At 37.3% G+C, this 16,461-nt stretch overlaps 4 protein-coding genes across 7 annotated transcripts in view; 2 read left to right on the top strand and 2 right to left on the bottom strand.

The window, feature by feature from the left end:
• LOC123677001 (sex-regulated protein janus-A-like) overlaps positions 1-818 on the bottom strand; it is a 46,760-nt gene extending 45,942 nt beyond the window's left edge. For both annotated transcript variants that reach the window (XM_045613378.1, XM_045613379.1), the window contains exons 1-2: positions 666-818; positions 141-332 (exon numbers count right to left, since the gene is read on the bottom strand). In XM_045613378.1, coding sequence (XP_045469334.1) covers positions 141-321 — 181 coding nt within the window. In that variant the 5' untranslated portion in view covers positions 322-332; positions 666-818. The remainder of the gene's footprint in view (positions 1-140; positions 333-665) is intronic.
• LOC123677000 (mitochondrial mRNA pseudouridine synthase Trub2) lies at positions 415-2,256 on the top strand. The gene is made up of 5 exons (XM_045613377.1): positions 415-635; positions 814-1,005; positions 1,061-1,277; positions 1,331-1,467; positions 1,821-2,256. The coding sequence occupies exons 1-5, from the start codon at positions 515-517 to the stop codon at positions 2,078-2,080; spliced, it is 927 nt and encodes a 308-aa protein (XP_045469333.1). The 5' UTR covers positions 415-514; the 3' UTR covers positions 2,081-2,256.
• A 392-nt stretch (positions 2,257-2,648) lies between these two features.
• Positions 2,649-12,208, top strand: LOC123676997 (neuroendocrine convertase 1-like). Its single transcript, XM_045613373.1, has 12 exons — positions 2,649-2,979; positions 7,365-7,466; positions 7,612-7,800; positions 7,861-8,007; positions 8,981-9,146; positions 9,544-9,716; positions 9,767-9,979; positions 10,084-10,184; positions 10,265-10,480; positions 11,383-11,549; positions 11,609-11,742; positions 12,080-12,208. Exons 1-12 carry the CDS (start codon positions 2,836-2,838, stop codon positions 12,191-12,193), a joined length of 1,866 nt encoding a protein of 621 aa, XP_045469329.1. The 5' UTR covers positions 2,649-2,835; the 3' UTR covers positions 12,194-12,208.
• A 44-nt stretch (positions 12,209-12,252) lies between these two features.
• Positions 12,253-16,461, bottom strand: part of LOC123676994 (ankyrin repeat and death domain-containing protein 1A-like) — a 38,717-nt gene continuing 34,508 nt past the window's right edge. For all 3 annotated transcript variants that reach the window (XM_045613367.1, XM_045613369.1, XM_045613368.1), the window contains 4 exons: positions 14,891-15,085; positions 14,586-14,838; positions 12,887-13,015; positions 12,253-12,825 (listed from right to left, as the gene is read on the bottom strand). In XM_045613367.1, the coding sequence (XP_045469323.1) occupies positions 12,740-12,825; positions 12,887-13,015; positions 14,586-14,838; positions 14,891-15,085 (663 nt within the window). In that variant the 3' untranslated portion in view covers positions 12,253-12,739. The remainder of the gene's footprint in view (positions 12,826-12,886; positions 13,016-14,585; positions 14,839-14,890; positions 15,086-16,461) is intronic.

Genomic DNA, 16,461 nt, shown 5'->3' with positions numbered 1-16,461 from the left:
AAAATAATAAATAGAAATTTAGAAGGGAAATGTAAGAATTGTAGGTTAGATCAACAAAAATGACCAACTGTCAACCTACAAATCAATAATTTCAAGGTCGAATTGTTAAATGCATGCGTTCCATTTCATAACAAACTTACCATGATATGCACAATCTCCATAACCCCTTACAATCAATTTTTCCTCAACATTTCCACCTGCATCAGGAACCTTCAACTTGATCAGGATGTATTTGAAAACACCATTTCCATCGATATCAACCAAAGGAACTTGAGGAAATGCAAAACTCATTTTTCTGACGACAGAACGCACTAACAGCATCTAACGAACACCTAGATAAATAAAAAATGATTAATGGATCTGATCGACGTCAAACAATTACAAAGGCCAAATTTCTCGAAAACAAGACGTATTGTCACTGACATAACCATAACCTTAATTTCTCGATGAAAACATAAATATGAAATTGATTTGAATTCAATACAAATAAAATTATTTTTTTAAAGCAAATAACATGTTGGTAACAGATGCTAGAGTTATTTGGAATAGCCTCAAAGGAATTGCTTGTATATATAAACCGGCAGATGTAGGAGTCAGACAAATAAGACAAACAATTATTTATAAAATATGTTCAGGTAATATTCATACTTAAAATTGCTACTTACCAAATATTGTTCGACAACTTCTGCACACCACTAAGACTTTTTCTGAAATTGTGGAACTGATTGGTTATGTGCCAAATATTTGAAGCATTGTCAACAGTAGAAATTGTTGACATTTGAGGGCGCGAATTTTAAATCCTAATATTTTTAGAGCTCAATCAAATGGAATGTAGGCCCCCAATAGAACGAGTAGAAATTGAAGGAGAGACAACAGGGGAACTTACAGTTAGAGTAGGTACTAACTTGGCAGATGATGTCAAAGTTATTGGTCCAAGGTATCATCAAGATGATTTTGTTTGTTCTTGGTCGAATTACTTGGGTAGAAGAACTAGTGGAGTCCTCCGTAAGTGATATAATGATGAAATGATTAAAAATTCTTTGATGACTGAAATTTTCAGTCTTTGGTTTGAGAGGTGGAACAAATATCTCAAAATATATTAGAGAAAATAAGCCGACTAGAGCATATCGAATAACTGGTTGCTTAGGGCAAGCAACCGATACAGCTTGGAAAGATGGAAGGGTAGTAGAGCGAACAACTTGGAAACATGTTAAGTATGTGCATATGGAATCCTTGTTATCCGCCATGCAAGCAGCTCATCAAAGAAAAATGTTTGAGTAAGTGAATAAATATAAATTATAAGTGGAGGTTCATAATTTTACATTTCAAGGTTATGCGGCGTCAACATGCAATCTCAACTTGCCTATGAACTGGCAGCAAAAGGACCAATAAGACCTGCTGATTCTAAAATACCAATGATCTATGGGATCAAATGTGTTGAATTTGAACCACCTAATTTCACCCTAGGTTTGTTTTTTTATATCAATTAGATAAACGGTCCATTATAGATAATAATGAAGTCGCAATGAAAATATAGCATTATGTGATACTATCAACACAATCATATTTCTCTTTTTTCGGATGATTTTAAGGAAATTAAATGACATATAAAACTAACAAATAGTAGGTTCAGTATTTTCTCTTTTGATATATGCCATTATATTTCACTAAATCAGAAAAATTCGAATTAAACGTTTTTGTATTAAATCGATTTTCAACTTTAGCTTCAGACTAGCTGCTCCATCTAACATTATATCTGTATATCAATTCCACTCATTTTCATTACATATAGCCAAATGTCTTAATGATTTTTTTTACAGAAATCCATTGCATGAATGAATATGAATCATATTTATGTCACTTGATCCACGAAATTGGGATGAAGCTCCACTCAAGTGCTCATTGTACAGGAATTCGGTGTTTACGACACGGTTGTTTTACGGTAGACGATGCCCTCTTGAGGAAACATTGGACACTTCAAGGAATAGTGTCAAATGTCGAACACTGTAAGCAGCTGTTGAAAAAGAATTCATTCCTTGTTAAACAAAAGGAAGCAGCACTTCAGCAAATTCGGGGCTAGAAGAGTCCTTTTTTTACCTCTTTACTGTGATCAATTATGATAAGTCTCAAAATTGTGGGGATGAAGACAATAAATACACATCTCTCAGAGATTTAAGGATTTGAATCAATGTGTCTAAAACATTTTAGAAATGTTTCAAATAGATATGTATAAAATAAAGTCAGATATTTAGAGAATTTTCTTCTTATTTTCATTACCTACTAATCTCTCATACAAGAAATTCATTTATATTAAACTTATAGCTTTTTTTAAGCCGTCACTTCACCTGCAGAATTCCGATCCTCTTACATAAATCACTGAATTCTTCTAAATAAGTGGTCCAGGAATATAACCCTATGGTATACCAGTTTCAACAACAAAATTTGCGACCGTGTTTTACTTCAATTTTCAACTGAATAATCTAGTGTTATAATTCGAAAAGTTCAAGACATATGGAAGAGAATTCCTTAGACTAATTTTCTCATCCATATCCTCAATATATTCTTGCTGTCCTCATTTCCTCCATAAGATCCGCAGGAGGTAATTTATGCGATCCAGGATAATCTCATCAAATCCCTCTGATCCTGGCCAGCTATCCAACTCGATTGTTTTTATTTGTTCCTCCAGGCGACCTGAAAAAAAAATTGGTAAACACTTCGTGTTTATTTTCGAATGAAAATCGAACTGTTGTTTCATTCGTTCTGAATTTCCATTGGAATTGGATTCGTTTTCATTTAAAAGTACCGAATCTAACAATTAGACTTTCATTAGTAACAATGCGGGTCATCGGTTTGGTGTACTGGTTTGTCTTGATTTGTGCTGAAGATAGTGGTGGTGTTGAGGTTGTTGTTAGGGTGATTGGAGGCGGAGAGTGGGCGAAGGTGGTTGCTCTGAGGAATGGTTATGATTATAAAGGACCTGTGAGTTATATCCTATCACATTTCATTCTTTTCTTACTGACTTACACAATCGAATTTCAAGGTGTTGAAATGTTCTCATAAGTGCCACTTATGGAATATCTACATCTGAATCGGAAAATGAAATTATTTTCGGACTGGAGTGCTTTAGGTTTTATCTAATTCAATTTGTTTTAAACTCAATTACTACTATTCAAGAAAAGGTTAATTATTCAATTTTGAGGATTTCCCCAGATTTCCCAAAAGTCCTCATATAAGTGAAACTTATGATAATATATAAATTGAAGTCATCACAATACTTGACTTGTGTGAAGTGTTGTTCATAATGAATAATTGAGATATCAGGAAAGTTTCTGGTTTTATCAGAATCCTCGCAATACTTCAATCTGTATGGAATTCTATTCATTATCGCAAATCGCCTGAAGTTTACATCTTCATTGTGCACTTTTCCATATGCCCATTTACACTTGAAATATGCCTGGAGATGTATTGAAGTCTCTGAATTAATAGTTAATAAAGTTGAAATTCAATAGAATTGACCTCGCCCAAAAATGACCAACAAAAAATTGAATTATAGTTTGAATTGATTCATCAAATGAAATTTGGAAACAATATATTACATGATAACAAAAATATGAGAAAAGCACTGATGTAACGTCAGGAGTTTTTGAGCGCTCCTTCATTCATGCGCCAATCACACACCTGGAAACCACACAACTTAATATAGTGCATATGTGATCTTTAAGTGTGCAAATGAATGAAGAGTGTTCAAAAGCTCCTGTTCACGTCGGTATTGCTCTCAGATCGAATTTGAGGACGGATTCGATATCAGCGAGACGAACCTTACCGTTTGAGACCATTCCCAACACAAAATTTGCAAAATTATAGACACTGTATTACGAAATGATTGGTTATACATGTGTCATTTCATGATGATATTCCCTCAACATGAAAATGACGGATTTGAGATTCTGAAAGTCTATACTCTCATATCTAAAGGGTGTTTTTTTTAGAGCTATAGAACTTTAAATTGCAATAAAACAACGATGGATTATTCGATTGACATGAATTTTATTTATCCGCAAGATAATCTTGTGGCATTACATTTTGAATATGAATTCTGGCATATGACCGCCACGGCTGGCTCGGAAGTAGTCCAATCTGGACGTCCAATTTTCGATGACTTTTTCCAACATTTGTGGCCGTATATCGGCAATAACACGGCGAATGTTGTTTTCCAAATGGTCAAGGGTTTGTGGCGGTCACCAAACGTGTCTTTCAATAAATAGATTGTGGCATGTGCTGTGTGACATGTTGCGCCGTCTTGTTTTAACCACAGCTCCTGGACATCATGGTTATTCAATTCAGGAATGAAAAAGTTAGTAATCATGGCTCTATACCGATCACCATTGACTGTAACGTTCTGGCCATCATCGTTTTTGAAGAAGTACGGACCAATGATTCCACCAGCCCATAAAGCGCACCAAACAGTGAGTTTTTCTGGATGTAACGGTGTTGCGACATACACTTGAGGATTAGCTTCACTCCAAATGCGGCAGTTTGTTTGTTGACGTAGCCATTCAACCAGAAGTGCGCTTCATCGCTAAACAAAATAATATGGACATAGTGCGCGATACGTATTCCGCACAGAACCATTAATAAAATTGCACTATTTGCAAGCGTTGTTCAGGCATGAGTCTATTCATGATTGACCAAACTGAAAATAAATCACTTGACAGCTGTTAAATCGGTCGCCATCTTGAACAGTAATGCCAATATAATGTTATATACCTCGAAAAAAAAACACCCTTTATATAGCCATATAGATATTATAATATCTATATGGCTATATAAAGGGTGTTTTTTTTTCGAGCTAACTTAAATAATCTCATGATAATTATAATTATCATGAGATTATTTAAGTTAGCGCCAAATTTTAATTTGATCAAATCACGCAACCATTAAAAATTCAAATTTTGAGTAACTAGCGGAGTTAGAACCACATAAAATTAAGTTAGAATTTAGAAAAAATAAGGAAAGCAATGATGTGAAGTCAGGAGCTTTTAAGCGCTAGCGCAAAGTGCGCAATAGAGCATAATTGGCGAGCGCTCAAAAACTCCTGACTAAAAAAATTAGTGCTTTCTTAATTTTTTAACTGATAAAAACTGTTTTGCCTTTTCAACCGATAGGTATTTCGTGATAAAATTGAAAATTTTTTTTCCATGCGAACCTAATCTTTCGCTGTAAAATTTAAAATTCGCAAATCAAATAAATTTAACCAACACGTCTTCGCCTCCTTCAAAAAGCTATAAAAAAATCAATCGATCCCAATCACAGTTTTAATTAATTACCTCCTCAACGTTCCCAAATCGAGGTCAGCCTTCTCTGTTCAATTAACGCGAACAAATGACTACTAATTCAACATCAAATGCTCCTGATACGCCACCCCACCTACTATCAGACGTCGACGTCGCCCCGTGACGTCACGGCGTCGCTCCCCACCCCCGCTTTTAGCGGCGTCGCGGCCAGCGACGCCCGCGTCGTTTTCGGCGGTTCGGCCCATAGTCGCGCGAAATTCGACGCTTTGTATCAGGAAAACAGAAAAGAGAGTGGATATGTGATGGGAAAGCGAGAGCAACCCCTAAAAATAGATCGCGTACTTTGGGGAACCCCCCACGTAAACAATTGAAATCGGTAAGGCACGTGCCAGAAAAGCGGAGGCAGATGCGGGATCAAAGGGTGCGAGAAGGACGCAGCGCTTTCGATCGACCTGGGGGAGATGGCTAGACGAGAGATCGTATGGCCCGCACCTGGTCATAAAAAGGGGACGGTGTTGTAACATATGCGGGTTCCGGCTGCCAGAAGCCAGAAGGTGCCGGTGTTGGTTCAGTAAAGCACGAGCTTCTGAAACAGATGTTCATTTGTTTCGGTTAGTTGTTTTCGATGATCGCAGTTTTTAAGAAAAAAAAAAATTAGTCCTTCAAGTTTTTGAGCGCTCACGTGCCAATTGCTCCGTTAGAACTGCAGAACTATTTATAGGTATATGTGGTCTCCAATGGTGCAATATGCGCATACATTAACGATCGTCGAAAGTTCTGTACATAGTGAGTCAATAGTGCTCATTCGGTTGATAACGATTGGCAATTTTGCGCTAGGAGAGTGTATCAAATTTTAACAGAATCAACAGTAATCAGCATAAGTTTATATTATTTTTGACCCTATAAAGGCTGGTCCGAAAAGTGGTGAAACACGATATTACCCTGTTTTTTCAAATGAGAGTGCCCAATTTTTATATAATAGTCATAATCTCCATGAAATTCTGATTTCGAAATACTCCACTTTTGTCGAAAAATTTTATGGATATTATGATTATGAGATCATATTTTGAGAACTGTTCGAGTTAATTGTTAGATTTTGTATTGAATTCCTGAAAAATTTTCAAGTCAAAATGCACGGATCACTCTACAGGTGATTCGAAAGACTTCAATTTTAAAAAGTGACCTTTAAAAAAATGTCTATAAGTCCATTTATTCAAATGGCATGCCCTCGATTTTTTGTATCTCGGATACCTCCGATATCCTAATGAGTAGACTTCTTTTTTTGTTGAGCCATGCCAAAAATGAATAGTTTTCAAAATGCTCCACTGGAAGTATACCATTCATTTTAGGCACAATATGTCCTAACAATAATGAAGACTACCCACTATGGTATCCAATAGCCAAAAACATTCATGGCATGCCTTCAATTTTCAAATTTGAAAATTTGTTTTAACCAAATTCTTCCCACAAAATAAATAATAAAATAGTTTCATCAGAAATAATCTTATGGTAGATATGTGTTCCGAATTGACGATTCTTCTATATCAAATTTTGAAGCTGATTTGATCAGACACTCTTCTCGTGAAGAATTACCAAATATTTGTTTCATACGTCTTTTGGAAAGATGCGTTTAAATATAGCGCGTCCACCTGATTTTTTTTAGAATTCGATATATAGTGACATCTAGGAGGAGTAGCTCAAACGAAGCTTTGGTATAGACTTATATGTTACAGGATTCTACTCGTGGTTTGCAACTGCAAAAATAAGTTGAACAAATTGTGTATAGATAGCTCCAGGCAAATTCTCTACTAAATTGAATTTTTGGTATTGTCTTGTTTTTTTGGGAATAATCGACCAATCTAATTTGAATATATTTTTGTGTTATTCAAGGGATTTCAACATAGTCGATTCCAAATCACACCAAAAAAAATTAACAATATCATTTTGACATCAAAAATGGGCTATCTCTGAAAATTCTTATTCGACTGGGATAAAACTTGGCACATATGTCAAGATATATTTTTATATTCATCTCAATTCTTGATTGATTTATATTGTTCGTATTTTCAGGTGAAAGGATTCGAAAACATTTATATACTACACCAAAATTCGACTAAAATATCTTCCCCTGGAAAAAGAAGCTCTAGTTCTCACATTTCAGAGGATGTAGATGTATGTTCATTTCCTTGACTTGATAACGTTTTTCATCTTTCGCCTAGGTTTAACTACATTACACTTCATTCTTAGATTTTTTTTTATTTCATTTCAATTTGACAATTCAAAGGAAAAACTGTTAATGATTCGAAACACTCTGCAGGTTCTTTGGTACGAAGAACAAAATATAAAACAAAGACAAAAACGAGATTTCGTGGATATCTCAGATACTCCTCACGAGAGGGTGAAACGAATCCAAGATGACGGCATTTCCACTACAAACGAATTTCAAGGAAACCCTGAAGATATAAGACTCTTTAACGACGAGCTATGGAACCACGAATGGTACTTGGTAAATAATTTCAATTCTCTCTCTCAAACGGAACCTCTCAATCTAGACACTTTTTCCCAGAAGAACACGAGGTCGTTGGAAGAACTACCGGATTTAGATCTGAACGTTCTGAAGGTCTACAGTGCAGGTATCACAGGAAGAAACGTAAGAATCAGCGTTATCGATGATGGTTTGGAATACACACATGAAGATTTGAGAGCCAACTATGTGAGTAGGGAGTGGAGGTGGTAAAGGGTGTTTTTTTAGAGCTATAGAACTTTAAATTGCAATAAAACAACGATGGATTATTCGATTGACATGAATTTTATTTATCCGCAAGATAATCTTGTGCCATTACATTTTGAATATGATTTCTGGCATATGACCGCCACGGCTGGCTCGGCTGTAGTCCAATCTGGACGTCCAATTTTCGATGACTCTTTCCAACATTTGTGACCGTATATCGGCAATAACACGGCGAATGTTGTCTTCCAAATGGTCAAGGGTTTGTGGCTTATCCGCATAGACCAATGACTTTAGTCTAGCGGTGTTAAATCACAAGATCTTGGAGGCCAATTCACAGGTCCAAAACGTGAAATAGGCGGTCACCAAACGTGTCTTTCAATAAATCGATTGTGGCACGAGCTGTGTGACATGTTGCGCAGTCTTGTTGGAACCACAGCTCCTGGACATCATGTTTGTTCAATTCCGGAATGAAAAAGTTAGTAATCATGGCTCTTTACCGATCACCATTGACTGTAACGTTCTGGCCATCATCGTTTTTGAAGAAGTACGGACCAATGATTCCACCAGCCCATAAAGCGCACCAAACAGTCAGTTTTTCTAGAAGTAACGGTGTTTCGACATACACTTGAGGATTAGTTTCACTCCAAATGCGGCAGTTTTGTTTGTTGACGTAGCCATTCAATCAGAAGTGCGCTTCATCGCTAAAGAAAATAAAATGGACGTAGTGCGCGATACGTATTCCGCACAGAACCGTTATTTTCGAAATAAAATTGCACTATTTGCAAGCGTTGTTCAGACGTGAGTCTATTCATGAAGAATTGCCAAACCAAACTGAGAATAAATCACTTGACAGCTGTTAAATCGGTCGTCATCTTGAACAGTAATGCCAACTTAAAGTTATATATCTCGAAAAAAACACCCTATACAATCCCTATTAACTCATTTCAATTTCAAGGAGCCTGAGATTAGTTATGATTGCAACGAAGAGGACAACGACCCTATGCCACGCTACGATATGGCTAGAACCAACAGCCATGGAACTAGATGCGCTGGTGAGATAGCTATGGTAGCCAATAATGAAAAGTGTGGAGTTGGAGTTGCTTTCAACGCGAAAATTGGAGGTATTTAGTTCAAAAATTGAATCTCAGAATTGGTGTGTACAGGGTGTTCTAGTGTTCTAAATACACATATCGTCAAAAGTCTTGGCCTCCCTCTCAACTTGTTGTACCAACCAGGATAATTTCATTTATCAGGATGATAACGCCCCACCACACCGCACACGATGGGTTCATAACATACTTCGAGAGAACAATATCCAGAGAATGAACTGGCCAGCAAACTCACCAGTCATGACTCCAATTGTTTATTTCTTGAGAAACCCAAAGGAGCCAAGACTTTTTACGATGTGTGTATATTGAAATATGACGTGAATTTTAAATGAGTATATTCTGACAAAATTATTCATCTCCAGATTGTGAAAATATGAAAGTTCTGTATCTATTCAATATAACTTTGAAGGTATCAAGGTGCTTGATGGTTTCATTACCGATCGCCTGGAAGGTACAGCTCTCAGCTTTGGTCTCGGAGTCATAGACATCTACAGCGCCTCCTGGGGGCCCACAGACGATGGTAGAACAGTCGACGGTCCTGGAGAATTAGCGAAGGAGGCTTTGGAACGCGGCACCAAATTGGTACCAATCAGATCTAGTGTCTTGGACAATTTCATTCTGATTTTTTTCAGGGTCGTGGTGGCAAAGGCAGTATTTTCGTTTGGGCTTCTGGAAATGGGGGTGGCAGAGGTGATAACTGCAACTGTGATGGGTATGTCAACAGCATATACACAGTGTCAATTGGGAGTGTTAATGAAAGAGGGATATTTCCTTGGTATGGTGAGGCTTGCGCTTCAACGTTAGCTGTGACGTATTCTTCAGGAGCTCGTAGTGATCAGATGATAGTAAGTGAGAGGGAGAAACTTAACAAGTTTTCATTATTATTTATTTATATTGGTTCTTTTTGCTTCAAAGATCTATAACTTAGTTACCTATGATGTTTCTTCAGGTAACTACCGACTTATACAACAACTGCACCATGAAACATACAGGTACTTCAGCATCTGCACCACTTGCAGCTGGAATAATAGCCTTGGCACTGGAAGCCAAGTAAGCATATCTTTTTTTTCGATTGAAATCAAAAAATTTCTTCAACTCTGACAACTGATTTTTTTATTGTGATTCCACAGTCCTCGGTTGACTTGGAGAGATATACAGTATCTGATAGTGTTCAGTTCTGCGAAATCTCCATTGTTACGGAATCCAGGTTGGCAGAAGAATGGAATTGGACTATGGTTCAACACTAGGTTTGGATTTGGGCTGATCGATGCCTACAAGATGGTCCAGATGGCATCTTACTGGGTTGCTGTGCCTGAGAAGAGGATTTGTAAGGTTGAAGCAATCAGGTGAATAATTTACAAACGAAAATTATAAATGAAGTTGAATTTTCATTAGTTTATGGAGAATTCGTTCTAAAGTGTTGTGTTGGCAACATTGTAATGTGGAATGGCATCAGGTCATCCTTTCTGATGAATTTCGATACTCCTTGGGTTCACATGATGGCCAAAGAAGGGTTAGATGACGTCGGGGAGAAAGACGTGAACCTCAGTTTGATGTTGAGCGTCATGTACACCGGACAGTAGGCGTTATGGTATGGGGTGCTATTGCACATGCGAGTAGGTCAGTTTGAGTCTCTATTCGAGGTAACATGACAACGCTGCGTTACCGCAAGAAATAGTGGAGCCATATGTTCTCCCTTATCTTAAGGGGCCCAAGAATCCAATATTTCAGCAAGATAATGCCCGACCTCATGTTGCCAGAGTTAGTTTAAACTTTTTCGAAGCGTCCCATGCGAATATTTTGCCATGGCCGCCCAGATTCCCTGATCTTTCGACCATTAAGCATGTTTGGGGCATCATGGGTAGATGGCTTGGAAATTTACCCCAGCCCCCACTAACTTTGGCGACTCCTAGACATAAAGTACAGGTAGCTTGGGATAGTATCCCTCAAGAAAAAATAGACCATCTTATTGCATCAATGCAGAGAATCGTGGTGGACAAACACATTATTAACAAATTTATTAAAAACATTGTAAACCCTTCGGTTTTTTCTCCAAATTTCAATCATTTACTCCCTACTACACTCCTTCTGGGTGTTTCAGTTTCTTTGTCAGTTAGTATATTAACCTATTTAAGTACAACAAAATTGCCTCCTCAATAATTGAAAGTGTATATTTAAAACAAAGAGTTAGGGGTTTAATTGTTCTAATTATTAATGAAATTTCACATTTATTGTTTGATTTTGGCAGAAAATCGATGCAACTCCGTGCTGGCCAACCTCTGTCCGTACCAATTTTCACTTCGGGCTGTAAATGGACAGGCAACGAGGTGAATCATTTAGAGCACGTTGAAATTAGGACGAATATAAAGTATTCACGACGGGGATCCTTAGAAATCTACCTAACCTCACCCTCAGGTAGAAGAAGAGTCCTGGAAGTGGTTTGAGGTTTCTTAAATATTCATTTTATGTTGTAGAAACTTACGTGCAACTTCTGTCCCGTAGGATGTTGGATGGCAGTCCAGACGGATTCCAGAATTGGAGTTTCATGTCAGTTGTTACTTGGGGAGAGCGTTCTCAGGGTGTTTGGACACTTACTATAAAAGATGAGGTAATGGGAGATGGGGAGGATTCGGAATGATATCTAGATATGTTTTAGATGGATTCAAAATTTGCTCCAATAGTTTCTATTGCCAGAGGAATTTTTTTTATTAAGTAGAAATTAGATTTTTGTTTCGTATGATCTTTAAAGCCAATTCTTTTACTTTCTTCTTATGACTTGATACATATATAGGGTATGTATAACAGAATCTATAAAGAAACCGCCCAGAAATACCAACTGGATCTTGTAATATGATTCTCAGTTTTCAGTACAAGTATGAAAATCTGATCCATGAATGAACTCAATTTTAATAAAAAGTCACTCTATTATATTAAATTTTTTTCAGGTTGGACCTACCAACAATAGAGGAACTCTAGGATACACTGAACTCATTTTACATGGAACTAAAAATAGGCCTGCATATGAGAAAATAGTTTCGAATAATAAAGCTATGTTGTAAATAGAATAAGTATAATTAAAATCATTGTACTGTGCCATTGAATGTGAATAAAGATATTGTTGTTTTTTGAGAAATTTATTCACTTTAAACATATACAGGATATGTACAATCAAATTCGTTAGTTATAACATCATAATAAAATACTTATGAAAAATAAATATGCAATAGACGTAAAATATCGAAAAGGTGCGTGTACATTTGAGGAATTTGTGATACAGTCATATATTATATAAATTCAAAATTTCTGAATATAAAAATTTTTGAAATCTTTCACTTAATATGAAATACATCACTTATATTTGGGTTAGGAGAAGTTGAAGGCATGGAAATATATATTTCACATTATCTTATTCCGAAATTGAGATGACATCGGATATCTAGTCTCTAATTGACCTAATTGGACCACTTTTGGTTTCAGGTGGGTTCAAATCACTAAAGGGGGATATGTAACTCGCTGAAAATATTTTCTTTTATATTTATCCTTCGAAGGGTTAGAATTTTCGCGAAATAATGTGATAGAGTAGTAGAACCTTATGAAGTAGACGTTTAACTGATAGTACAGCTAGAGCATCTCTTTTTGCTGCCTTTTCTTCTTGCTTCGATCTCTTGGTCGATCTTTCTTCTCAATGAATCTGAAATTTAAATTGTCTCTTTAGTTGTATTTTATTCGAAACGATTGTTATATCGTCTTACCAGCCAGGGGTCTTCTACCAATTGCAGTCAGGGATTCATAAATTTCTTTTATGGGATTGACTTCTGGTCCTAAACCATGCGCCCAAATCAACAACATCCGAAACCCGTGTTCTTTGTAGCTTGAAGGACCTATACATCAGAGAATAAATAAATTATGGAGAAAGAGAAATCATCAAAAATTATAATGAAATTAGCAAGAATCGAATTTTTGGCATTTTCCACACAACTATAGGAGACTTTCATCACAAAATCGATGTCTAAAACTACGACTGAAGTTACCCTCAGTTTTTGGGATTATCCTATTTTCTTGGAACAACTGCTTCCATTCACCGTCAACTTAATACACGAAGAAAGTTTATAACCAAGACCATTTACTCCCTAATTCAAGTATACGACGAAGGAAGGATAAAACAAAGGAATACTGAACGTAGGCTTTCGGTTTTCCGTGGGTTTTCCTAATTTTCTTATGCAAACTGGAAAATTCTGTAGGCGCCTTATTGTATTTGCCCCGGAGAAGAGCTTTGAGTAACGCTCCAAAAGGAATTGGAAATAAAGTAGTGGCTGCTTTATCTGGATAGGCAGCATTTCAATCGCTCTTTTATCACCTAATGATAATATGCTGGAATAAACTGATAGCTAAGCCTGGAAAAAGGAATATATCTTTACGCAACTTTTTTTCTCGATATTTCGCTTGAATTTTCTGTAGTTTTGATAACGCTAACTTTATGAAATTCGGCATAGATCTTCTCGATCACTAAATCACCACATTTCTCATTTAACTCTTTGTGAAAGGTGTTCTTTCAGAGCTATAGAACTTTAAATTGCAATAAAACAACGATGGATTATTCGATAATCTTGTGGCATTATATTTTAAATATAATTGCTGACATATGACCGCCACGGCTGGCTCGGATGTAGTCCAATTTTCGATGACTTTTTCCAACATTTGTGGCCGCATATCGGCAATAACACGGCGAATGTTGTCTTCCAAATGGTCAAGGGTTTGTGGCTTATCCGCATAGACCAATGACTTCACATAGCCTCACAGAAAGAAGTCTAGCGGTGTTAAATCACAAGATCTTGGAGGCCAATTCACAGGTCCGAAACGTGAAATTAGGCGGTCACCAAACGAGTCTTTCAATAAATCGATTGTGGCACGAGCTGTGTGACATGTTGCGCCGTCTTGTTGGAACCACAGCTCCTGGACATCATGGTTGTTCAATTCAGGAATGAAAAAATTAGTAATCATTGCTCTATACCGATCATCATTGACTGTAACGTTCTGGCCATCATCGTTTTTGAAGAAGTACGGACCAATGATTCCACCAGCCCATAAAGCGCACCAAACAGTCAGTTTTTCTGGATGTAACGGTGTTTCGACATACACTTGAGGATAAGCTTCATTCCAAATGCGGCAGTTTTGTTTGTTGACGTAGCCATTCAACCAGAAGTGCGCTTCATCGCTAAACAAAATAAAATGGACGTAGAGCGCGATACGTATTCCGCACAGAACCATTATTTTCGAAATAAAATTGCATTATTTGCAAGCGTTGTTCAGGCGTGAGTCTATTCATGATCAATTGCCAAACCAAACTGAGAATAAATCACTTGACAGCTGTTAAATCGGTCGCCATCTTGAACAGTAATGCTAACTTTAAGTTATATACCTCGAAAAAAAAACACCCTTCAGTTAACATACCGTTATACTGATGCTCGATGGCCTTGATCTGATCATCAGTGAATGCCCAGTGCTGCGCTAGCTTCTTCCACTCTCCTGGACCCAACTGCTTGTAAGACAGCTTGTACAATATCTCCTTCAACCTTTCCGACTCCCTCATCCTCAAAGTCTCTTCTCTGGAAGCCCTTATAGACCATTTCCTCCTATTACTGGCTCTTCTTATCCTACTTCTTCCTTGACGTTCTTTGACACTCCCACCATTATTTTGGTCATCCTGAAATTTTCAATGATAACAATGATTGGTGATGTAATGAGATAGTTCTTACCTGTGGTGGGTAATCTAAACGGGCAGTCTTGATGATCATGTCTACTATGGCTGTGAAACTACCACGGGCAGCTATATACAGGGGAGTTCTTCCACCTTGTTCCCGTTGTTCGATGTCTGCACCAGCAGCCAGTAGAGATTTGCATATATCTGTGTGGCCCATCTCTGCTGCTATGTGTATTGGCGACTGTAACCTCTGTGGAGAAAAGGAATCATTCTTATCGATGGTACAATTGGATAAGTAATGAACGAGCGCTCGAGCGGAGATTTCTACTCAAAAATATCAGGTGTGAGGGAATAAAATATTCTGGATAGGTATAATATTAGGTGTACAACTTTGCTCCTGCCGTTTTGCAATAGATGGCTGTTGCAGTAAGTGGTAATTGAAATAAATAGATCGTAGATGTCATACGATAAGCTTAGGTATTTGTAAACATAACGCCATCGAAATATTAGTCGATAACATGTCAGCTTACGAGCCAAATTCTCGTCATTTTTGAGAGGTTTCAATTTTATGCAATATGCATTAATATGACGAAATCTGCTGCTAAGACTCATCGAATGCTCTTAAATATCTGTGGTAAGGCCGCTGTTAGTGGAAGAAAGTGCCGAAAGAGGTTTTAACGCTTCAAGAACGGCGAATTCGACGTCGAAGACCAAAATGGCGGTGAAAGAAAGAAATTTTTCGAAGATGCAGAATTGGAGGCATTACTTGATCAGGACTCGTGTCAAACGAAACAAGAATTGGCAGGATCATTGGGAGTGACGCAACAAGCCATTTCAAAACTCCCGAAAGTCATGGGCATTATTCAGAAACAAGGAAATTGGTTGCCGTACGAGTTGAAGCCGAGAGATTTTGAACGGCGTCTGTTTCCTTGTGAACAGCTGCTTGCAAAGCGAAGACGGAGGAGATTTCTGCATCGCATTGTGTTTGAATACTAAAAATGGGTTCATTGCGATAATCCCAAGCTAAAAAAATCATTGATGTATTCCGATCATGATTCCAAGTAGTTCCAAGGTCATGCTCAGTATTTGGTAGGAGCAGCTCGGCGTAGTGTATTATAAATTGTTAAAACCGACTGAAACAATCACAGGCGATCGCGTGATTCGTACACTGACCGAAAGATGGGAGTAAGTAGTGACTAGCGATAGAAAATACTTTGAATCATAAATGTATAACCAGTTTTTTACAATGAATCCTCGAATTTCGGAAAAAAACAGTGGAAGCAAAGTTGTACGCATTTGTTTGTGATATGATTTTCCATGGAAAACAAATCATTTCAAACTGCCTCGTCGGATTGAAATGAATCCAACCTCGAGGATCAACAAAAAGAAGGATAAACCCTGCGATGAGCCACATCAACGTATTCACGCTGGAAGCAATGAATAAACTTTCTGAAAAGGAATGCAATTTCAAACTCCAGTCAACTCCTCACACACAACCAACATTGTATTCGAAATGTTGTATGCAAATTTTCATATTGCAGTTCGTGTGTTTTTTGCACGTGTACGTAATGAAGGGCTTAATTTGTTTTACACATCAAAGGGATATGATGTTATTCGTGGTTAAAC

This window comes from Harmonia axyridis, chromosome 3 (genome assembly GCF_914767665.1).
Source record: "Harmonia axyridis chromosome 3, icHarAxyr1.1, whole genome shotgun sequence".
Taxonomy (NCBI): domain Eukaryota; kingdom Metazoa; phylum Arthropoda; class Insecta; order Coleoptera; family Coccinellidae; genus Harmonia; species Harmonia axyridis.
Note: the sequence above shows the minus strand (reverse complement) of the source record. Positions and strands in the feature narration are given on the sequence as shown.

What these genes read in the sequence shown, in the direction of transcription:
- LOC123677000 (XM_045613377.1), top strand. Translation starts at nt 515, where the DNA reads ATGTTGGTAACAGATGCTAGAGTTATTTGGAATAGCCTCAAAGGAATT. An exon ending in TATTTATAAAATATGTTCAG is followed by an intron (nt 636 to 813) that starts GTAATATTCATA and finishes TAATATTTTTAG; the next exon opens with AGCTCAATCAAATGGAATGT. An exon ending in CATCAAAGAAAAATGTTTGA is followed by an intron (nt 1,278 to 1,330) that starts GTAAGTGAATAA and finishes TTACATTTCAAG; the next exon opens with GTTATGCGGCGTCAACATGC.
- LOC123676997 (XM_045613373.1), top strand. Translation starts at nt 2,836, where the DNA reads ATGCGGGTCATCGGTTTGGTGTACTGGTTTGTCTTGATTTGTGCTGAA. An exon ending in GTTATGATTATAAAGGACCT is followed by an intron (nt 2,980 to 7,364) that starts GTGAGTTATATC and finishes TCGTATTTTCAG; the next exon opens with GTGAAAGGATTCGAAAACAT. An exon ending in CACTTACTATAAAAGATGAG is followed by an intron (nt 11,743 to 12,079) that starts GTAATGGGAGAT and finishes AATTTTTTTCAG; the next exon opens with GTTGGACCTACCAACAATAG.